Raw genomic sequence first — 23,268 nt, 5'->3', positions numbered from 1 at the left:
TGTGACTATATCAGGGTGGGTACAGCACAGTCCTGTCGAGCTGTGACTATCAGGGTGGGTACAGCACAGTCATACCGAGCTGTGACTGTATCAGGGTGGGTACAGCGCAGTCCTATCGAGCTTTGACTATATCAGGGTGGGTACAGCACAGTCCTGTCGAGCTGTGACTGTGTATCAGGGTGGGTACAGCACAGTCCTATCGAGTTGTGACTGTGTATCAGGGTGGGTACAGCGCAGTCCTATTGAGCTGTGACTGTGTATCAGGGTGGGTACAGCACAGTCCTATCAAGCTGTGACTGTGTATCGGGGTGAGTACAGCACAGTCATACCGAGTGCAACTGTATCAGGGTGGGTACAGCGCAGTCCTATCGAGCTGTGACTATAGCAGGGTGGGTACAGCACAGTCCTGTCGAGCAGTGACTATCAGGGTGGGTACAGCACAGTCCTACTGAGCTGTGACTGTGTATCAGGGTGAGTACAGCACAGTCCTATCGAGCTGTGACTGTATCAGGGTGGGTACAGCACAGTCCTGTTGAGCTGTGACTATCAGGGTGAGTACAGCACAGTCCTACCGAGATATGACTGTGTATCAGGGTGGGTACAGCACAGTCCTATCGAGCTGTGACTGTATCAGGGTGAGTACAGCACAGTCCTACCGAGATATGACTGTGTATCAGGGTGGGTACAGCACAGTCCTATCGAGCTGTGACTGTATCAGGGTGGGTACAGCACAGGCTTATTGAGCTGTGTCTTTGTATCAACAGTCCTATCGAGCTGTGACTGTGTATCAGGGTGGGTACAGCACAGTCCTATTGAGCTGTGACTGTGTATCAGGGTGGATACAGCGCAGTCCTATCGAGCTGAGACTGTGTATCAGGGTGGATACAACGCAGTCCTATCGAGCTGAGACTGTGTATTAGGGTGTGTACAGCACAGTCCTACCGAGCTGTGACTGTATCAGGGTGGGTACAGCACAGTCCTATTGAGCTGTGACTGTATTAAGGTGTGTACAGCACAGTCCTACCGAGCTGTGACTGTATCAGGGTGGGTACAGCACAGTCCTATTGAGCTGTGACTGTGTATCAGGGTGGATACAGCGCAGTCCTATCGAGCTGAGTCTGTGTATTAGGGTGTGTACAGCACAGTCCTACCGATCTGTGACAGTATCAGGGTGGGTACAGCACAGTCCTATCGAGCTGTGACTGTATCAGGGTGAGTACAGCACAGTCCTACCGAGCTGTGACTATATATCAGGGTGAGTACAGCACAGTCCTACCGAGCTGTGACTGTATCAAGGTGGGTACAGCACAGTCCTGTTGAGTTGTGACTGTATCAGGGTGGGTACAGCACAGTCCTACCGAGCTGTGACTGTATCAGGGTGGGTACAGCACAGTCCTATTGAGCTGTGACTGTGTATCAGGGTGAGTACAGCACAGTCATACCGAGTGTGACTGTGTATCAGGGTGGGTACAGCGCAGTCCTATCGAGCTGTGACTATATCAGGGTGGGTACAGCACAGTCCTGTTGAGCAGTGACTATATCTGGATGGGTACAGCACAGTCCTACCGAGCTGTGACTGTGTATTAGGGTGTGTACAGCACAGTCCTACCGAGCTGTGACTGTATATCAGGGTGGGTGCAGCGCAGTCGTATTGAGCTGTGACTGTGTATCAGGGTGGGTACAGCACAGTCCGACCGAGCTGTGACTGTGTATCTGGGTGGGTACAGCACAGTCCTATTGAGCTGTGACTGTGTATCAGGGTGGATACAGCGCAGTCCTATCGAGCTGAGACAGTGTATCAGGGTGGATACAACACAGTCCTATCGAGCTGAGACTGTGTATCAGGGTGGGTACAGCACAGTCCTATCGATCTGTAACTGTGTATCAGGGTGGGTACAGCACAGTCCTACTGAGCTGTGACTGTGTACCTGGGTGAGAAAAGCACAGTCATATCAAGCTTTTATTCTATCAGCTGAGTTTGAGTTCTTTTTGGGGAGGAGACAACATACTGATTTTGTCACTGACTAGTATTCTAGGCACCCAGGATAATGTTGTGTGGACCAGGGTTCGAATCCCACTATGGTGGAATTTGAGTTCAATAAAAAGTCTAATGATGACCATGAAACCATCACCGATTGTTGTAAAAACCCATCTGGTTCACTAATGTCTTTTACCCGGTTTAGCCTACATGTGACTCCAGGCCCACAGCAATGTGGTTGACTCTTAAATCCCCTCAGAACAAGGGCGACTAGGGATGACCAATGAATGCTGGGCCTAGCCAGAGACACTCACATCCCATGAACGAGTATTAAAAAAAACACGGATGAGCTAAATGGAATTGTTGGAGTGCTGTTTGTAAGGGACCTAAATGAAGAGCCCACTCAGAATCACGCTATCACAGATTTACTCCAGTGCTGAATGAGGCCATTCGGCCCATCTTGTCTGCGCCAACTCTCCAAGTGAACACTTCACCTCCTGCCACTCTGCCTTCTCCCCAAGGCCCTGCAGATTATTTGAAAGAAAACAATCACCTAATTACCTCCTGAAAGCTATCTGATTCCCACCCATTGATTGAAACTGCGGTACTGCTGTTAGTGCAGAGCAGTTGGATCCAGTTGCAGATTCCCTCCCCAAACCCCATGTTGGAGAGCACATCCACCATGTAGGTGTGCGATATTCTGTCAAAGACCACCTCCTGATCCAGGCTGATGACGATGTCCTGCACAAAGACAATCGTATCCCTGAGTAGCGCGAGGCTGTCAGAGATCTTCCTGTCGGGCACAACGCAGGTCTGGCCAGGGTGGATCACCTGAAGCCTGGCTGGTTTGCCCTCTAGTTCCCCCCCCCTTCAAACCCCATCTCTCTGCTGCTCCATCACATGAACATCCACCTGCATTTTAACAGTCTTGGATATTCTAGTCTCCAGTACTCAACTGAGCAAAACAGAAGGGGAGGTGGTGGCATAGTGGTATTGTTGCTGGGCTAATAATAATCCAGATACACAGGGTAATGCTCTGCAGACCTGGGTTCAAATCCCACCACAGGCAGCTAGGGAAATGTGAATTCTGTAAATAAATAAAATCTGGAATTCAAAGTCTAATGATGACCGTGAGTGGGAACCAGGCTTTAGGGAAGGGAATCTGCCGTCCTTACCCTGGTCCGGGCCTACATGTGACTCCAGACCCACAGCAACGTGGTTGACTCTTAACTGCCCCCTGAAATGGCCGAGCGAGACGCTCAATTGTCAAGGGCAGTTAGGGGGAGGGCAATCAATGCTGGCCCAGCCGGAACCAGGGCTTGTTGACATGCCAAAGGTTGAATCGCTTTGTGTTGACCCTGTCCAGCTATGAGATAGCAGGACTGACAATCAAGAGTTAGCTCGTGGGTAAGTGGCTGGGGAGGATCCAACACGAGCCAGGGACACTGAGGGGGAGCAGAAGGAGGGAATCAGTTCACTAGGCACGCTGGCCTAGGTTGGAGAGCCTGGGGGAGGAGGCTCGAGAGGTTTGATCCGACAATCGGCCGTGCCAAAGTGAGCCAGGAGGGCCCAGTTTCAGAGCCCAGCACCCAAACCCAGGTTTGTGCTCGGCTAGCTGAGGTAGGCCCGAGGGGATGGCAAGGGACGCTGAAGTAGGGGTCAGTGGTCCCTGGGTACGGGGATGGGGAAATCGGCCAGGGGGTTCGGCACCTGCCACAAAGGAAGAAACCCCCGGGGACTCGGAGCCAATGACGTACTTTTTGGAAGTGAAATCGGTGACGTCCGAAATGTGGCAGCCGATTTGTGCACAGCAAGATCCCACAACAGCCATGACCAGGATCACCTGTTTCGGTGACATTGGTCAAGGTTTAGATAGTGGCTCCAGGTCACCAGGCATAACTCCCTCCCTCTTCCTCCACAAGTGGCTGATCTTTAACATTTCCCAGAGAGGGCAGATGGGGTCCTCAGCCTACAGTCCAATCTAAAATATGGCAACTCAGACAGTGCAGCACTCCCTCAGTACTGACCATCCGACAGCGCAGCACTCCCTCAGTACTGACCCTCTGACAGTGCAGCACTCCCTCAGTACTGACCCTCCGACAGTGCAGCACTCCCTCAGTACTGACCCTCTGACAGTGCAGCGCTCCCTCAGTACTGACCCTCCAACAGTGCAGCACTCCCTCAGTACTGACCCTCCAACAGTGCAGCACTCCCTCAGTAATGACCCTCTGACAGTGCAGCACTCCTTCAGTACTGACCCTCTGACAGTGCAGCACTCCCTCAGTACTGACCCTCTGACAGTGCAGCACTCCCTCAGTACCGACCCTCTGACAGTGCAGCACTCCCTCAGTACTGACCCTCTGACAGTGCAGCACTCCCTCAGTACTGAGCCTCTGACAGTGCAGCGCTCCCTCAGTACCGACCCTCTGACAGTGCAACACTCCCTCAGTACTGACCCTCTGACAGTGCAGTACTCCCTCAGTACTGACCCTCTTGACAGTGCTGCACTCCCTCAGCACTGACCCTCTGACAGTGCAGCACTCCCTCAGTACTGACCCCCCGACAGTGCAGCACTCCCTCAGTACTGACCCTCTGACAGTGCAGCACTCCCTCAGTACTGACCCTCTGACAGTGCAGCGCTCCCTCAGTACTGACCCTCCGACAGTGCAGCACTCCCTCAGTACTGACCCTCTGACATTGCTGCGCTCCCTCAGTTCTGCACTGGAATGCTGTCATGACTTATGGGCTGAAATCTCTGGAATGTGCCTTGAACCCATCACCCTCCGGCTGAGGTATAGTGGGAGGGAGAGTGAAAGACAGAGAGAGAAACCCACTTGGGTACAGTGGGAGAGAGGGATACCCACTGAGGTAGATTGAGGGAGACAGAGAGGAGAGATACCTACTGAGGTACAGAGGGAGAGAGAGAGAGACCGAGGGAGATAGATACCCTTTGAGTTACAGTGAGAGAGAGAGAAAGACGCACTGAAGTACTGTGAGAAAGAGAGACAGAGAGAGAAACCCACTGAGGTACAGTGAGAGACAGAGAGAGAGAGAGAGGTACCCACTGAGGTACAGTGAGAGACAGAGAGAGAGGTACCCATTGAGGTACAGTGAGAGACAGAGAGAGAGAGAGAGGTACCCATTGAGGAACAGTGAGAGACAAGAGAGAGAGAAATGTTCCCACTGAGGAACAGTGAGAGAGAAGGAGAGAGAGTTTCCAACTGAGGTACAGTGAGTGAGAGAAAGAGAGAGAGAGATATCTAATTAGTTACAGTGAACATAAGTGAGAGAGACAGGGACATACCCAGTGAGGTCGATTGAAATAGAGAGAGATACTCACTGAAGGTACAGTGCCAGAGAGAGGGAGAGGGATTGAGAGATACCCTCTGAGTTACAGTGAGAGATAGAGAGAGAGAGAATTTCCCACTGAGGTACAAAGAGAGAGAGAGAGAGATACCCACTGAGTACTGTGGAGAGAGAGAGAGGGAGAGAGACACTGAGTCACAGTGAGAGAGAGAGAGACCCGCTGAGGTATGGTTAGAGAGAGAGAGAGAGAGACACCCTCTCAGGTAGAGAGAGAAAGAGAGAGACACCCACTGAGTTACAATGAGAGATAGAAAGAGTCTCCTACTGAGGTACAGGGAGAGAGATAGAGTTTCCTACTGAGGTACAGAGAGAGAGAGAGACACCCACTGAGTTACAGTGAGAGATAGGGAGAGAGAGAGAGACCCTCTGAGGTATGGTTAGAGAGAGAGAGTCTCCCAGTGAGGTACAGAGAGAGAGAGACATCCTCTGAGGTACAGTTACAGAGAGAGAGAGTCTCCCACTGAGGTGCAGAAAGAGAGAGAGAGATTACCACTGAAGTATCATAGAATCTTACAATGCAAAAGGAGGCCATTCTGCCCACCATACCTGTACTGCTTCATTGAAAGGCCTCCCCAGTGTAGTCCCACATCTCAGCTTTATCACCATGAACTTGAATATAACTGATTTGCAAGTTATTTCCAATTGCCTTTTGAAAGTTTGTATAGAATCTGCTTCTGCATTCCTTTCAAATGTGGAATTCCAGGTCTTAAAAATCCTCTGCATGAAAATAAATTTCATTTCCTCTCTGATAAAAGCAAAATCCTGCAGATGCTGGAAATCTGAAAGATAAACAGAAATAGCTGGAAAAACTCAGCAGGTCTGACAGCATCTGTGGAGAGAGAGACAGAGTTAACGTTTCGAGTCCGTGTGACTCAGACCCGCTGAGTTTTTCTGGCATTTTTTATTTTTGTTCATTTCACCTCTATTTGTTTTGCTAATTCTATGTCCCCTGGTTACTAACACTTGCCTGAGGAAGCAGTTTCTCTATACTTGCTATCAAGTCCTCCTATAATGGTGAGTACCTCTATTTGGTCTCCCCTTAACCTTTCCTGCTACCAGGGGAGAAATCCCAGCTTCTCCAGCATAGCGAGAGAGACAGAGAGAGAGAGAGAGAGGAGGAGAGAGAGAGGAGGGGGGACCCACTGAGATACAGTGTGAGAGAGAGAGAGACATACCCACCGAGGTAAGAGAGAGAGATACCCACTGAGGTACAGTGAGAGAGAGAGATACCCACTGAGATACAGTGTGTGTAAGAGAAACAGAGAGAGAGATAACCACGGAGGTGAAGTATGGGAGAGATACCCACTGAGTGACAGTGAGAGAGAGAGAGATAGAGAGAGAGACATACCCACTGAGCTAAAGAGAGAGCAAGAGAGGGAGAGCACGATACCCACTGAGATACAGTGTGTGTGAGAGAGACAGAGAGAGAGAGATAATCACAGAGGTAAAGTGTGGGAGAGATACACACTGAGATATGCTGAGAGAGAGAGATACCCACTGAGGCACAGAGAGAGCAAGAGAGTGGGAGAGATACACACTGAGATACAGTGAGAGAGAGATACACACTGAGGCACAGAAAGGGCAAGAGAATGGGAGAGATACACACTAAGGTACAGTCAGTGAGAGAGAGACACCCACTGAGGTACAGGCAGTGAGAGAGAAAGAGAGACACCCACTGAGGTACAGTCAGTGAGGGAGAGAGAGACATCCACTGAGGTACAGTCACTGAGGGAGAGAGAGATACCCACTGAGATACAGTGAAGGAGAGGGAGAGAGAGATAGAGATACCATTGAGGTACGGAGAGGGCAAGAGAGAGAGAGAGAGATACCCACTGAGGTACACTCGATGAGAGAGAGACACCCACTGAGGTACAGTCAGTGAGGGAGAGACATTCACTGAGGTACAGTTAGTGAGGGAGAGAGAGACACCCACTGAGGTACAGTCACTGAGGGAGAGGGAGACATCCACTGAGGTACAGTCACTGAGGGAGAGAGAGATACCCACTGAGATACAGTGAAGGAGACGGAGAGAGAGATAGAGATACCACTGAGGTACGGAGAGGGCAAGAGGGAGATACCCACTGAGATACAGTGAGGGAGAGGGAGTGAGATGCCCACTGAGTTGCAGTGAGAGATAGAGAGAGAGAGAGAGAGTTACCCAGTTGAGGTACAGAGAGAGGAAGAGACAGAGAGACACCCACTGAGGTACAGTGAGAGAGAGATACCCACTGAGGTACAGAAAGAGAGAGGGAGAGAGAGAGAGATACCCACTGAGGTGTAATGTGAGAGAGAGAGTGAGAGAGAGAGACCCACTGAGGTACAATGATGGAGAGGGAGAGAGAGAGAGGGAGAGAGACAGAGATACCCACTGAGATACAGAGAGAGCAAGAGAGAGAGATACCCACTGAGGTACAGTGAAAGATAGAGAGAGAGTTACCTAATTGAGGTGCAGAGAGAGCAAGAAAGGGAGAGAGATACCACTTGAGGTACAGTGTGAGAGAGAGAGACAGAGAGTATTAGAGATACACATTGAGATACAGTGAGAGAGAGAAAGAGAGAAACATAAACAGAGATACCCACTGAGGCACAGAGAGAGCAAGAGAGTGGGAGAGATACACACTGAGATACTGTGAGAGAGCGAGAGAGAAAGTGATATCCATTGAGTTGACAGTGAGAGAGAGATACACATTGAGGTGCATTGAGAGAGAGAGAGAGCGAAATACACATTGAGGTATAGTGAGAGAGAGAGAGATGGAGAGAGATATACCCACTGAGATACAGTGAGCAAGGGAGATACCCACTGAGGTACAGTGAGAGAGAGTGATAACCACTGAGGTACAGTGGGTGAGTGTGAGAGAGAGAGACACCCACTGAGGTTGAGAGAGAGAGAGAGGGATAGCCACTGAGGTACAGCGAGAAAGGGGAAGAGGGATATACCACCTGAGGTACAGCGAGAGAGGGGGAGAAATACCACCTGAGGTACAGCAAGAGGAGAGAGAGAGAGAGAGATACCCATTGAGGTGCAGTGTGAGAGAGAAAGAGAGAGAAGGAGATATAGACACTGAGATACAGTGAGAGAGTGAGAGAGAAAGTGATATCCATTGAGTTGACAGTGAGAGAGAGAGAGATACACATTGAGGTGCATTGAGAGAAAGAGAGAGAGAGCAAGATACACATTGAGGTATAGTGAGAGAGAGAGATAGAGAGAGATACCTGCTGAGGTACAGTGAGAGAGAGAGTGATAACCACTGAGGTACAGTGGGTGAGTGAAGGAGAGAGAGAGAGAGATACCCACTGAGGTTGAGTGTGAGAAAGGGAGATACCCACTGAGATACAGTGAGAGAGAGATATACCACCTGAGGTACAGAGAGAGAGGGGCGAGAGATATACCACCTGAGGTACAGTGAGAGAGGGGGAGAGAGATATACCACCTGAGCTACAGCGAGAGAGGGGAAGATATATATACCACTTGAAGTACAGTGAGAAAGGAAGAGAGATATACCACCTGAGGTACAGCGAGAGAGGGAGAGAGAGAGAGATACCCATTGAGGTACAGGGAGTGAGAGAGTGATAACCACTGAGGTACAGTGGGTGAGTGAGGGAGAGAGAGAGAGAGATACCCACTGAGATACAGTGAGAGAGAGATATACCACCTGAGGTACAGTGAGAGAGGGGGCGAGAGATATACCACCTGAGGTACAGCGAGAGAGGGGGAGAGAGATATACCACCTGAGTTACACAGCGAGAGAGGGGGAGAGACATATACCACCTGAGGTACAGTGAGAGAGGGGGAGAGAGAGAAACATGCACTGGGGAACCATGGAGAGAGAGAGAGACACACCCACTGAAGTATAGTGCTAGAGAGGGAGAGAGACAGATACCCACTGCGGTACAGTGAGAGAGAGAGAGAGAGAGAGAGATACCAACTAAGGTAGAGAGAGAGATATATACACTGAGGTACAGTGAGGGAGAGAGACACCATTGAGGTATAGTGAGAGAGAGAGAGAGAGAGGGAGTGAGATATCCACTGAGGTACAGTGAGAGAGAGAGAGAGAGAGAGAGAAATACTCATGGAGGTAGAGAGAGAAAGAGGGAGAGGGGTTCACATTCAGTTAGAGTGTGTGAGAGAGAGAGAGAGATACCCATGGTGGTAGAGTGAGAGAGAGGGAAAGACAGAGAGATAGATACCCATTGAGTTGCTGTGTGAGAGAGAAAGAGAGAGAGAGCGAGAGAGAGATCCCTCTGAGGTAGAGTGCCAGAGAGGGAGAGAAAGAGAAATACCCTCTGATGTACAATGAGAGAGAGAGAGAGAGACAGAGAGATAGATACCCATTGAGTTACAGTGAGAGAGAGAGAAATACCCATGGAGGTAGAGAGAAAGAGAAAGGGTGGTTCACATTCAGTTAGTGTGAGAGAGAGAGAGAGAGAGAGCTACCCATGGTGGTAGAGTGAGAGAGAGAGAAAGACAGAGATAGATACCCATTGAATTATTGTATGAGAGAGATAGAGAGAGAGAGAGAGAGAGATACCCTCTGAGGTACAGTGAGAGAGAGAGAGAGAGATACCCATTGAGTTACTGTGTGAGAGAGGGAGATACCCACTGAGATACAGTGAGAGAGTGAGAGATACCCACTAAGGTAGTGAGAGAGAGATACCCATTGAGTTACACTGAGAGTGTGATGGAGTGAGATACCCACTGAGGTATGGCTTTTACCCCTAGTGTGTGTCTGCTGACAGAGGATTGAATTGGGCCCAATTTCAAGCAAAGCTGGTTCATCTTTTCACTTTCACTTTCTGGCTAGTGCGGTGAGGCTGATTGTCCAACACCAATTTCCAATCCTGCAGCAACTTCCATTTATCTAGCGTCCTTAAGCTTGGTAAAACATCAGCTTCACATCAGCCTAACTGAAATTCATCACTGAATTATCTAAGAAAGATCTAAGGTCATCTATAACTCCGTCAGAGAGGTCGATTTGAAGGAGCTTCTTAATGGAGGAGAGGGAGAGGTGGAGAGCTCTAGGGAGTGAATCCCAGGGTTCAGGGCCTTGGCAACTGAAGGCGCAACCACCAATGGTGGAGAGAATGACTACGGGGGATGATCAAGAGGCCGGACTTGGTGGAGCGTAGAGTACCAGATGCGGTTGCAGAGAGAGGGAGGCCAGAGAGGGACTTGGAAACGAGGATGAGAATTTTCTAACCGGGGCTTGCTTGACTGGGAACCAGCTTAGGTCAGCTGCGGGGGAGGGGGGGAGGTGATGGGTGGGTGGGACTTGGCGCGAGATGGGACAGGGGCAGCAGAGTTTGAGGGTCCGAAGGCTTTCAGAGCTGCGATGAGGGGCCATATTGGACTTGAAGCCTTAACTCTCTCTCTCTCTCGCTCTCTCTCCCCACCGAGATGCGACCAGAGTCTGAGCTTTTCCGGCACTTTCTGTCTTTATTCCTGAGGGCCAATGCTGCTGTGAAACAGCCGGTGGTGGGTGGGCGGGGGGGTGGGGGGGGGTTAGGCTTGGGCCTACTCAGGGCCCGATTGAAGGCCTGTCAATTTTAGTGAACAGCCTGCGAGGAATGGATCAGAAGATCCGCCCCCCCCGCCCCCCGCCCCCCGCACTTTGCAGTCTGTTTGCTGACTGCGGACATCCTTGACTGTGTGTCCCTAATCCAGAACTGATGTGATTAACAGCCCATTAACTGCTGAGGATTTCTACATTTGCATGCACATGGGGCTTTAATCCTCCTGTTGGTTTTCTGCCGGTGGTCGCATTGTTCTCTTCAGCCCTGCGTTTTGACGGCCCATTAGCACCTCCCTCGTGTTTTGGAGACTTGGCCACACTGGGACTCAGGGCTCGAGAGCCTTCGTTTTCTGACTTTTGCTGGGAGAGAAGGAGAACCTGCCCGTTCATGTTGGCCTCTTCTGACTGCCGACCAGAGCAAACGCGTTCCGCCCACGCCAGCCCCCACCCCGCCCCCCCGCCCCCCTCCACCCCCCCGCTGCTGCCTCTCAGCCTTGGCTACTCCAATGCTCGTCCCGGCCAGCGTCCCACACTCTGCGATCTGTAAACCGGAGATCATCCTAAACCCTGTTGGCTTAACTCGCACCCACGTCCCATTCGCACACCCCTCACCCCTCCCCCCTCCCCCGATTTTAATCGCTCCACCATTGGCCTTCAGCTGCCTGGGGGGAGGGGGCCCTGAGCTCTGGAATTCCCTCCCTAAACCTCTCCGTCTCTCTCTCTCGCTTTCTCTGTCTCTCTCCTCCTTTAAGACGCTCCTTAAAAACCGACCTCCTTAAAACGGGAAAAGCTCAGCCGGTCAGGCAGCGTCTGTGGACAGTGAAACAGAGTTGGCACTTCAAGCCCAATGAGATGGCGCCTTTTCGGGCCTAATTTTTGGTCACTTGTCCCCCCCCCACCCTCCTCAATTTTTTTCCTCTGGTAACGCTCCTTGGGAGGTTTCACCCTGCGCAGGGCGCTTTGTAAGTATAAGTTGTTGTTGACACGGCCACCCTGACCAATTTGGAGTGGCCCTACCCCATCCCCCGGGCTTGACCAGACAACGGAGCCACAAACCGAGGACCAGGGAGATTGAAGCCATGAAACCACCCCCCCCACCCCCCCAGCCACCGACTCCAGCGGGAGTGCGGCGTTGAGATAGAGGACCGGCCATATTGAATGGCAGAGCAGGCTCGAAGGGCCGATTGGGCCTACTCCTGCCCGCTAGCTTCTGTCTCTTATCCTTGGCCACAGCCTCTTGCTGACCTATTTAACCCTGAGATCTCTCTCCCAACACCGCGCCCCCCCCCCCCCGACAAATCCCCTCCATCGCCTCAATTTAAGAACCCTTGTCCTCGTTTTCAAACCCCTCACCTTTCCCCATCTCGGCAACATCCTACGGCCCTCCCAGATCCCTGCGCTCCTCCAATCCTGACCTACGCGTCCTTCCTGATTCCCTTTGACCCACCATCGGCCTCTGCCATTCCAGAGCTCAGGGTTGGGATATGAAGCCACAGCCGTCAACTGTGGACTGACTGGAATAGAGGGTAACAACTGGAGAGCGGCACATGATCTAAGTGGAGAGAGACTGCAGAAACTCCGAGACGCAGAGGGATCTGGGTGTCCTAGAACATAACTCACAAAATGTTAGTATTGCAGGAACAGCAAGCGATGGGGAAGGCAAATGAAATGTCTTCCTCTTTATTGCTTATAAGTAGGGATGTTTTTCTAGAGTTGTACAGGGTATTGGTGGAACCACATCTGGAGCCCCCTGCACAGTTTTGGTCTCCTTATTTAAGAAAGGCTATAAATGCGTCAGAAGCAGTTCAGAGAAGGTTCACTCGACTGATCCCTGGGATGCAGGGGTGGGGGTGGGGGTGGGGGTGGGGGTGGGTGTGGGGGTGGTGGGGGGTGGTGCAGCTTATCTGATGAGGGAAGGTAGGGACTGGCTGGGCCTGAGTCCAGCGGAGTTTAGAAGAGTGAGCGGTGACCTTATCGAAACCAGAGAAGATCCTGAGGGGACTCGACAGGGTGGATGCTGAGGGGATGTTTCCCCTCGTGGGAGAGACTGGGACTAGCTAGGGGGACACGAACGTAGGGATTAGGAACAGGAGTGAGGCCATTCGGCCCCTTGATCCTGCTCCGCCATTCAATAAGATCATGGCTGGCCTGACTGTGGCCTTAACCTCGCATTCCTGCCCAGCCCCCGATGACCTTTGACTCCCTTGTTAGTCAAGAATCTATCTACCTCCGCCCGAAAAATATTCAGTGGCCCAGGCTCCACTGCTCCCTGGGGAAGAGAATTCCACAGACTCACCACTCTCTGAGAGAAAGTTTCTCCTCATCTTCGTCTTAAGTGGGGGACCCCTTATTTTTAAACTGTGTTCCCCTGGAGAGCGGTGGAAGCTGAATGTTTCTAAGGCAGAGGTAAAGGGATTCTTGACTGACGAGGGAGTCAAAGGCTATCGAGGGATGGGGGGGTGGGGTGGGGTGGGTGGGGGTAGGCAGAATGTGGGGTTAAGGTCACAATCAAATCAGCCATGGTCTTATTGAATTGCACAGCAGGCTCGAGGGGCTGAATGGCCTCTTCCTACTCCTAATGCTTATATTCGTATGATTAAGACCAGGGATGGTCAAGATTCTGAAGCAAGATCATTAAACTGAAGCATTAAAACCTGCTTATCTCTTCCACAGAGACTGCCTAACCTGCGGTATATCTGCAGCTTTCTGTGTTAATACTCGGGGCAGGCGACACAAAGCTCGGTCAAAGAGGTCGGTTTTTAAGGAGCGTCTTAAAGGAGGGGGGAGATGGAGAGAGAGAGAGAGAGAGGGGGGGGCAGAGAGGTTTAGGAAAGGAATCCCAGAGTTTAGGGCCTCCCCTTCCACCCCCCACCCCACCCCCCCGCCAGGCAGCTGAAGGCCCGGTCACCCAATGGTGGAGCGGTTAGAATTGGTGGTGGGTGGGGGGGGGGGGTGCGCAAGAGGCTGGAATTGGGGGAGCGCAGAGACCACTGGGGGGGTGGAGGTGAGGAGGGGGGTGACAGAGATGGGTTGGGGGAGTGGGGGGGGGTGCGGGGGTGGTGGGGTTTGGGGTGGGGGACTGCGAATGGGGACTTGGTCCAGGCTCCAGGATGAGGGAGGCAGTGGAGTTCTGGAGGAGGCCAATTTCGGAAACTTGTTTCTCTGAAGGTGTCTCTGTGCAGCAGTTTCTTCCCCATGCTTAAACTGATTAGGCGCCTTATCTGGGAGACCCACCAGCCTGCCTTATCTCACACCCCATTGTCGTGAGCCTGCCCATTGTTAGCTTCCCTCAGCCATAGATACAGAACCTTTGGTCCCACATATTTTATTCACCCCTCCAGGGGATGACCTCTCTGCAACCGGGCACCCTATCCCCCACCACCACCACTACCACCACCACCCCAACGCCCCCCCCCACCACCAACTTTCCATCCCGTCTCTACTCTCCCCTTTTTCTCAAAAAAATATCTTTCTGCTGAGCAGCACGCAGCTTCAGAGATTACCAGGGAATAAGAGTGCGGCACCGAGAAGGAGGCCATTCAGCCCGTCAGGTCGGCTCCAGCCCTTTGGAAACGCAATCCAGTCGGTCCCGTTTCTCCCCCCCGCCCCCCCACTCTCTGTCCCCGTATCCCTGCGATTTTCTGCTCTCCCTCACGCGGTTTGTCCCATTCCCTCTCGAGAGTCGCGGCCGAGTCCGTCTCCGCCGCCCTGTCAGGCAGCGCCTTCCAAATCTGGGTTGTGTAAAAATACTTCTCCTCGTGTCGCCTCCTGCCTTCAGTCTGTGGCTCTCTGGCTGTTGACCCCCTCGGCCGCTGGCAAGGGTTTCCCCTTTCCTCGCTCCGCCTGGAGACCTCAGCCGATGAAGGCCCAGCCCAGAAAGATCCCCCCACGCCCCGTTCTCCCGTCTGCGGCTCTCAACCGGGTGGGAGTGGGTACGTTTCCCCTTTGTTAACAAGAATGGGGGTGGGGGGGGGTGGGTGGAGGGAAGGGGGAGGGGGGTGCCAGGGTGGAATGGGGAGGGATTCCAGTGTAGTCCGGTTGACACCCCACCTTCCCCCCGCTGGAAAAATCTGTGCGTGTTGGAAATCGTGGCCGGGCGATGCCTCACCCAGTCGAATAGCCCACTAAGGGACGTGCACCCCGCCCTCCAGCAAGTGTGGGCGCTGGCCACAGCCTTTGTAAAGGGTGAAAATAATTGACTTGCGAGGCAGACGGAGGCAAATGCAGACCATCTGAAGTTGAGACAGGCAGGTTGACAGCTTTGGCAGGGGTCATTAACTAGCTGTTGTTAACTAGCAGTGCCCGCTTGTAGAAAGGACGATTGCCAGCGCTCTCCCGGGTCAGAGGTCGCGAGGGGAGGATTCTTGGATCTGAGCCCACAGTCCTGGCTGACCCTGCCTTTTGGGTGCTTGGCCGGCTTGGCCAGGATTTGTTGCCCATCCCTAATTGCCCCTTGAGAAGGTGGGGGGGGGGAGGGTGAGCCGCCTTCTTGAACCACTGCTGCAGCGCATCTGGTATCTGTAGCAGCTTGGGACAACTGAGTGGCTTGCTAGGCCATTTCAGAGGGCACTTAAGAGCCAGTTGCTGTGGGCCTGGAGTCACATGTAGCCCAGACTGGGTAAGACCACCGAGGGCTTTTATGACACTCGGTGATGGCTATCGTGGTCATGAGTTTGGTCAAGGAGGTCGGTTTTAAGGAGCGTCTTAAAGGAGGAGAGAGAGGGAGAGAGGCGGAGAGGTTTAGGGAGGGAATTCCAGAGCTCAAGGCCCCCCCAAGGCAGCTGAAGGCGCGGCCGCCAATGGTGGAGCGGTTAGAATCAAGGGGATGGGCAAGAAGCCAGAATTGGAGGAGTGGGGGTGATGGGTGGACGGGACTTAGATCCGGTCAGCGCTTGGGCAGTGTGACCTGTAGTTTGAGGACTGCGGAGATGTGAGGCTGGGAGTGTGTTGGAACAGGCGAGTCTGGAAGGAACAAGAGCATGGGTGAGGGTTTCAGCAGCCGATGAGCTGAGGGACATAGCGGGATGATATGACAAGGCACCCACGCACTCTCCTGCAGGAAACTATCCGAAAGGAGTCAGGAGCGGGACCCCCCACTACCCCACCCTACCCCACCCCAGGCGAATTTGTCCTCCCCCTAACCTCCAGTGCTCCGAGACTAATTGTAGAATCTCTACACCCCTCCCCAGCTGAAAACTGCTTTTCCTGCCTGGGATCTTTCTGTTTTGTGCTTTGCACTGAACTACTCGAGCACCTTGGATTGAAGGAGGGGGGGGTGAAAGAGTAAAACGCATCTTGATCCAGAGACAGGATCAGCTCCTGTAAACATTCACTGCTGATTCATGTCCTCATTTCAGCACTGCTACTTACCCTGACTCAGAGTCCCACACTGTCATCACTCTCTCTCGGCTGTATTTTGCTGTTTCTCTACCTCCCTCATTCCCTGTGTCTCTCTCCCTCTCTCTCTGTTCCTCTCTGTCTCTGTCTCTCCCTCCTTATATCTCTCTGTCTCTCCCACTCTGTCTCTCTCTTTGTCTTTCTCTCCCCCTCCCTCTCTTCCTCTCTCTCATTTGGTATGTCTCTCCCTGTCTGTTCCTCTCTGTCTCTGTCTCTCTCCCTCCCTCTATCTTTCTGTCTCTCCCACTCTGTCGGTCTGTCTCTCTCTCTTTGTCTCTCTCCCCCTCCGTCTCTTCATCTCTCTCCACCCCACTGTCCTCCCTCTACCTCTCTCTCTCCTTCTGAATCTTTGTCCCTTTCTCTCTCATCCCTCTCTCTCCCCCTCCCTCTCTTCCTCTCCTCTCTCTCTGTCCTTCCCTGTCACTGTCTTTTGATCCCGACTGGTCTGTCTCGCTCTATCGCTCCCTCACTTCCACCCTTTTCGTTCACTCCATCTGTTTTTGTTTCTCATTTTCTCCCTCTCTCTCTGTCTTTTCCTCCCCCTCTGTCTCTCTCTCTCACTCTCACAGTCCCTCTCTCCCTTGGTCTCACAGTTTGTCTGCCTGCCTGTCTCTTTCCTTTCCTCCCCCTTTCTCTCTCTCGCTCTCACTGTCTGTCTCTCACTGTCTTTTCCTCTCCCTTGGTCTCTCTCTCTCTCTCTTGCTCTCTCTGTCTGTCTGTCTCTCACTGTCTTTTCCTCTCCCTCTGTCTCTCTCTCTCGTTCTCACTGTTTCTCCCTCCCTCTCTCTCTCTGTCCCTTGCTCTCATTGTCTGTCTGTCTCTGTCTTTTCCTCTCCCTCTGTCTCTCTCTCGTTCTCACTGTCCGTCTCTCCCTCCCTTCCCTCTCTCTCTCTCCCTTGTCTGTCTGTCTCTGTCTTTTCCTCCCCCTCGGTCTGTCTGTCTGTCTCTCTCTCCCTTGCTCTCACTCCGTCTGTCACTGTCTCTATCTTCCCCTCTCTCCCAGCCTCCCTCCCTCTCTATCTCTGTCTCTATCTCTCACCCTGACCTCTGTTGGGGGTTCCCATCCCCCCCGCCACTGGCTCCTCTTGTCCTTCGGCTGATGTCTCACTAACGACCAGTATGGCCCAGCATCAGGGAGAGGCCAGAGTTTACAAGCAGTTTAACCTCTAATTGGAAACCTGCCTTGGTGCTCATAGTGTGAACACATTGAATATTTCTCTAGGCGGCGTGGGTTACAGAACAAATACAGGCCTCAGGACAGCTGGGAAGAACTCCCCCCTTCCCTTTTTTTTCAATAGTGGCTGTGGGATCTTTTGCATCCACCTGAGGGAGCAATTATAGAGCGAGACACACAAAAACAGACCATTCGGCCCTTTGTCCCTGTGCTGGCTCTTCGAAAGGGCTATCCTACTAATCTCTCTCCTCTCCTGCTCTCTCCCTATAGCCCCCTAAACGTTTCCCCTTCAAGTATTTATCCAATTCCCCTTCTGGAAAGTTCCTATTGAATCTGCTTCCGCCGCCCTTTCAGGCAGCGCCTTCCAGATCACAACCACTCGCTGTGTAAAAAAAAAAAAATTCTCCTCATTTCCCCCCCTCTGGTTTTTTAACCGATTCTCTTCGATCCGTGTCCCCCTCTGGTTACCGACCCTCCTGCCGCTGGGAACAGTCTCTCCTTATTTACTCTGTCCAAACCCCCTCATGATGTCGAACGCCTCGATTAAATCTCCCCCTTAACCTTCTCTGCTCTGTGGAGAACAATCCCGGCTTCTCCAGTCTCCCCACGTTAACTGAAGCCCCCTCGTTCCCGGACCCATTCTGGTCAATCTCGGGATAATAGTGCAGGGTTCCTTAAAAATAGGTGGGGGTGGGTCGGTGTTCTGGTAAAGAGTGAAGCGAACTGTCTCCACCGTGGCTGTAGATTCGCTCCCCGGCTTGAGTTTTCTTTCTCTGTGGCTGGCATAAGGTTGTCTCTCATTGTGGATTAGATCTGGGGAAGTGTGACAAAGGGGAGGAGACAGAGATTCACCAGGTCATCAGGCCCTGACTTGTTCAGACCTGCTTTCCCTGACCCTATAAAGGATCCTTGCTGGGCAGTCTGTGTAACAGGTGAAAGGTGAGCAAGTCACAGGCAGACCGAGCAGACTGACTGCGCCTACAGCGGAGACCACACCGATGGCTTTGGAATCCCTTCAGTTCCCCGGTCCTCTCCAGGACAGGACTTTGGACAATGTCCCCAGCCAGGGGGTGGGTAACGCTGGCAGAGAAGAGATGGCAATGATGGGTGAGTTGGCATTGGCCTCCCCGGGCTTTTCCAGGGACCACCAGGCTTTTGGTTTTGAAGTTAAAGGTGTGTGAGATGGAACCCATTCCCTCACCGCCTGTTCCCCCCCTGCTCCCCCAAGTGTTTCAGGGTGCAGACAGGGCTGAGTTTTGCATGGGACGGTGGCACTTTCCAGGCTGTATCAGGAGGATTTCCTGGGTTAGTTTCATACCCCAGCCTGGGATTCACTGTCCTCTCAGGAGTTTCATATCTCTCTCTCTCTCTCTCTCCCTCTCTCTCCCTCTCCCCCCCTCCTCACTTACTCTCCCCCTCTCTCTCTCCCCCTCCTCTCTCTCCTATCTCTGAGTCTGTCTGCTTCGCTGTCTCTTCCTCTTCCTTCTCTCTCTCTCTCTTTGCTTCTCTCCCCTTTGTCTCCCTCTTGCTCTGCACTGTCTCTCGTCCCCTCCCTCCCTCTTTTTTTCCCCACTCACTCCCTTTCTCTCTCTGTCTCTCTCTTGGGTCTATATGTCTTTCTCCCCTCGCCCTGTTTCTCTCTCTCCCTCCTTGCCCTGTCTTTCTCTCTCTCTCTCTCTCACTCCCTTAGTCCTCTCTCTCTCTCTTTCCCTTCATCCCCTCTCGCTCTCTGCCCCCTCGCTCCCTCTCTTGGGAGTGGAGTTTGATGATATGGTGGGGATGCTGGGAAATGTGGAATTGGGAGGGGGGATTAATGGATCTGTCTGTGATGGGGACGGGAGTTTAATAGGTCTGTCTGTGATTGGGAAGGGGGTTTAATGGGCCTGTCTGTAATCGGGAGGGCGTTTAATGGTTCTGTCTGTGATGGGGAAGGGGGTTTAATGGGTCTGTCTGATCGGGAGGGGGGCTTAATGGGTCTGTCTGTGATCGGGAGGGTGTTTAATGGGCGTGTCTATGATCGGGAGGGGGTTTAATGAGTCTATCTGAGATTGGGAGAGGGGGGTGTTTAATGGACCTGTCTGTGATTGGGAGGGGGGGGTTTAATGGGCCTGTCTGTGATCGGGAGGGTGTTTAATGGGTCTGTCTGTGATTGGGAAGGGGGCTTAATGGTTCTGTCTGTGATGGGGAGGGGGTTTTAATGTGTCTGTCTGTGATCGGGGCGGGGGGTGGTTTAATGGGTCTGTCTGTGATCGGGAGGGGGTTTTAATGGGTCTGTCTGTGAACAGGAGGGGGGTTTAATGGGTCTGTCTGTGATCGGGGCGGGGGGTGGTTTAATGGACCTGTTTGTGATTGGGAGGGGGCTTTAATGGGTCTGTCTGTGATTGGGACGGGGGTTTAATGGGCCTGTCTGTGATCGGGAAGGGTGTTTAATGGGCCTGTCTGTGATTGGGAGGGGGGTTTAATGGGTCTGTCTGTGATCGGGGGGGTGTTTAATGGGCCTGTCTGTGATTGGGAGGGGGGTTTAATGGGTCTGTCTGTGATCGGGAGGGGTGTTTAATGGGCCTGTCTGTGATTGGGAGTGGGGTTTAATGGGTCTGTCTGTGATGGGGAGGGTGTTTAATGGGCCTGTCTGTGATTGGGAGGGGGTTTAATGGGTCTGTCTGTGATTGGGAGGGGGTTTAATGGGTCTGTCTGATGGGGAGGGGGGTTTAATGGGTCTGTCTGTGATGGGGAGGGTGTTTAATGGGCCTGTCTGTGATTGGGAGGGGGTTTAATGGGTCTGTCTGTGATGGGGAGGGGGGTTTAATGGGTCTGTCTGTGATCGGGAGGGGTGTTTAATGGGCCTGTCTGTGATTGGGAGGGGGGTTTAATGGGTCTGTCTGTGATCGGGAGGGGTGTTTAATGGGCCTGTCTGTGATTGGGAGGGGGGTTTAATGGGTCTGTCTGTGATGGGGAGGGTGTTTAATGGGCCTGTCTGTGATTGGGAGGGGGTTTAATGGGTCTGTCTGTGATTGGGAGGGGGTTTAATGGGTCTGTCTGATGGGGAGGGGGGTTTAATGGGTCTGTCTGTGATGGGGAGGGTGTTTAATGGGCCTGTCTGTGATTGGGAGGGGGTTTAATGGGTCTGTCTGTGATGGGGAGGGGGGTTTAATGGGTCTGTCTGTGATCGGGAGGGGGGTTTAATGTGATGGGGTTGGGAGGGTGTTTAATGTGATGGGATTGGGAGGGGGGTTTAATGTGATGGGATTGGGAGGGGGGGGTTTAATGTGATGGGATTGGGAGGGGGTTTAATGTGATGGGATTGGGAGGGGGTTTAATGTGATGGGGTTGGGAGGGGGGGTTTAATGTGATGGGATTGGGAGGGGGGTTTAATGTGATGGGATTGGGGGGGGGTTTAATGTGATGGGATTGGGAGGGGGGGGTTTAATGTGATGGGATTGGGAGGGGGGGTTTAATGTGATGGGATTGGGAGGGGGGTTTAATGTGATGGGATTGGGAGGGGGTTTAATGTGATGGGATTGGGAGGGGGGTTTAATGTGATGGGATTGGGAGGGGGTTTAATGTGATGGGATTGGGAGGGGGGTTTAATGTGATGGGATTGGGGGGGGTTTAATGTGATGGGATTGGGAGGGGGGGGTTTAATGTGATGGGATTGGGGGGGGGTTTAATGTGATGGGATTGGGGGGGGGTTTAATGTGATGGGATTGGGAGGGGGGGTTTAATGTGATGGGATTGGGAGGGGGGGTTTAATGTGATGGGGTTGGGAGGGTGGTTTAATGTGATGGGATTGGGAGGGGGGTTTAATGTGATGGGATTGGGAGGGGGGTTTAATGTGATGGGATTGGGGGGGGTTTAATGTGATGGGGTTGGGAGGGGGGGTTTAATGTGATGGGATTGGGAGGGGGTGTTTAATGTGATGGGATTGGGAGGGGGGGTTTAATGTGATGGGGTTGGGAGGGGGGTTTAATGTGATGGGATTGGGAGGGGGGGTTTAATGTGATGGGATTGGGAGGGGGGTTTAATGTGATGGGGTTGGGAGGGGGGTTTAATGTGATGGGGTTGGGAGGGGGGGTTTAATGTGATGGGATTGGGAGGGGGGTTTAATGTGATGGGATTGGGAGGGGGGTTTAATGTGATGGGATTGGGAGGGGGGTTTAATGTGATGGGATTGGGAGGGGGGTTTAATGTGATGGGGTTGGGAGGGGGGTTTAATGTGATGGGATTGGGAGGGGGGGTTTAATGTGATGGGGTTGGGAGGGGGGTTTAATGTGATGGGATTGGGAGGGGGGGTTTAATGTGATGGGATTGGGAGGGGGGGTTTAATGTGATGGGTTGGGAGGGGGGTTTAATGTGATGGGATTGGGAAGGGGGTTTAATGTGATGGGATTGGGGGGGGGTTTAATGTGATGGGGTTGGGAGGGGGGGTTTAATGTGATGGGATTGGGAGGGGGGTTTAATGTGATGGGATTGGGAGGGGGGGTTTAATGTGATGGGATTGGGGGGGGTTTAATGTGATGGGATTGGGAGGGGGTTTTAATGTGATGGGATTGGGAGGGGGGTTTAATGTGATGGGATTGGGAGGGGGTTTAATGTGATGGGATTGGGAGGGGGGTTTAATGTGATGGGGTTGGGAGGGGGGGTTTAATGTGATGGGATTGGGAGGGGGGGGTTTAATGTGATGGGATTGGGAGGGGGGTTTAATGTGATGGGGTTGGGAGGGGGGTTTAATGTGATGGGATTGGGAGGGGGGTTTAATGTGATGGGGTTGGGAGGGGGGTTTAATGTGATGGGATTGGGAGGGGGGTTTAATGTGATGGGGTTGGGAGGGGGGGTTTAATGTGATGGGATTGGGGGGGGGTTTAATGTGATGGGATTGGGAGGGGGGTTTAATGTGATGGGATTGGGAGGGGGGTTTAATGTGATGGGATTGGGAGGGGGGTTTAATGTGATGGGGTTGGGAGGGGGTTTAATGTGATGGGATTGGGAGGGGGTTTAATGTGATGGGATTGGGAGGGGGGTTTAATGTGATGGGGTTGGGAGGGGGGTTTAATGTGATGGGATTGGGAGGGGGGTTTAATGTGATGGGATTGGGAGGGGGGTTTAATGTGATGGGATTGGGAGGGGGGTTTAATGTGATGGGATTGGGAGGGGGGTTTAATGTGATGGGATTGGGAGGGGGGGTTTAATGTGATGGGATTGGGAGGGGGGTTTAATGTGATGGGGTTGGGAGGGGGGTTTAATGTGATGGGATTGGGAGGGGGTTTAATGTGATGGGATTGGGAGGGGGGTTTAATGTGATGGGATTGGGAGGGGGGGTTTAATGTGATGGGTTGGGAGGGGGGGTTTAATGTGATGGGATTGGGAGGGGGTTTAATGTGATGGGATTGGGAGGGGGGGTTTAATGTGATGGGATTGGGAGGGGGGTTTAATGTGATGGGGTTGGGAGGGGGGGTTTAATGTGATGGGATTGGGAGGGGGGTTTAATGTGATGGGATTGGGAGGGGGGTTTAATGTGATGGGATTGGGAGGGGGGGTTTATGTGATGGGATTGGGAGGGGGGGTTTAATGTGATGGGATTGGGAGGGGGGTTTAATGTGATGGGATTGGGAGGGGGGTTTAATGTGATGGGATTGGGAGGGGGGTTTAATGTGATGGGATTGGGAGGGGGGGTTTAATGTGATGGGATTGGGAGGGGGGTTTAATGTGATGGGATTGGGAGGGGGGGTTTAATGTGATGGGATTGGGAGGGGGGTTTAATGTGATGGGATTGGGAGGGGGGTTTAATGTGATGGGATTGGGAGGGGGGGTTTAATGTGATGGGATTGGGAGGGGGGTTTAATGTG

At 52.5% G+C, this 23,268-nt stretch overlaps 1 protein-coding gene across 2 annotated transcripts in view; it reads right to left on the bottom strand.

The window, feature by feature from the left end:
• Positions 1 to 23,268, bottom strand: part of LOC121274595 — a 110,147-nt gene that overhangs the window by 1,614 nt on the left and 85,265 nt on the right. Inside the window, exon 2 of one of the 2 annotated variants that reach the window (XM_041181926.1) lies at positions 5,891 to 6,123. The exons of the other annotated variant lie outside the window; for it this stretch is intronic. Coding sequence (XP_041037860.1) covers positions 5,891 to 6,082 — 192 coding nt within the window. The 5' untranslated portion in view covers positions 6,083 to 6,123. The remainder of the gene's footprint in view (positions 1 to 5,890; positions 6,124 to 23,268) is intronic. 2 annotated transcript variants of the gene reach the window in all.

This window comes from Carcharodon carcharias, assembly GCF_017639515.1.
Source record: "Carcharodon carcharias isolate sCarCar2 chromosome 37 unlocalized genomic scaffold, sCarCar2.pri SUPER_37_unloc_1, whole genome shotgun sequence".
Lineage (NCBI taxonomy): Eukaryota > Metazoa > Chordata > Chondrichthyes > Lamniformes > Lamnidae > Carcharodon > Carcharodon carcharias.
The sequence above is the reverse complement of the archived record's forward strand: the minus strand, read 5'-3'. Positions and strand labels throughout refer to the sequence as shown.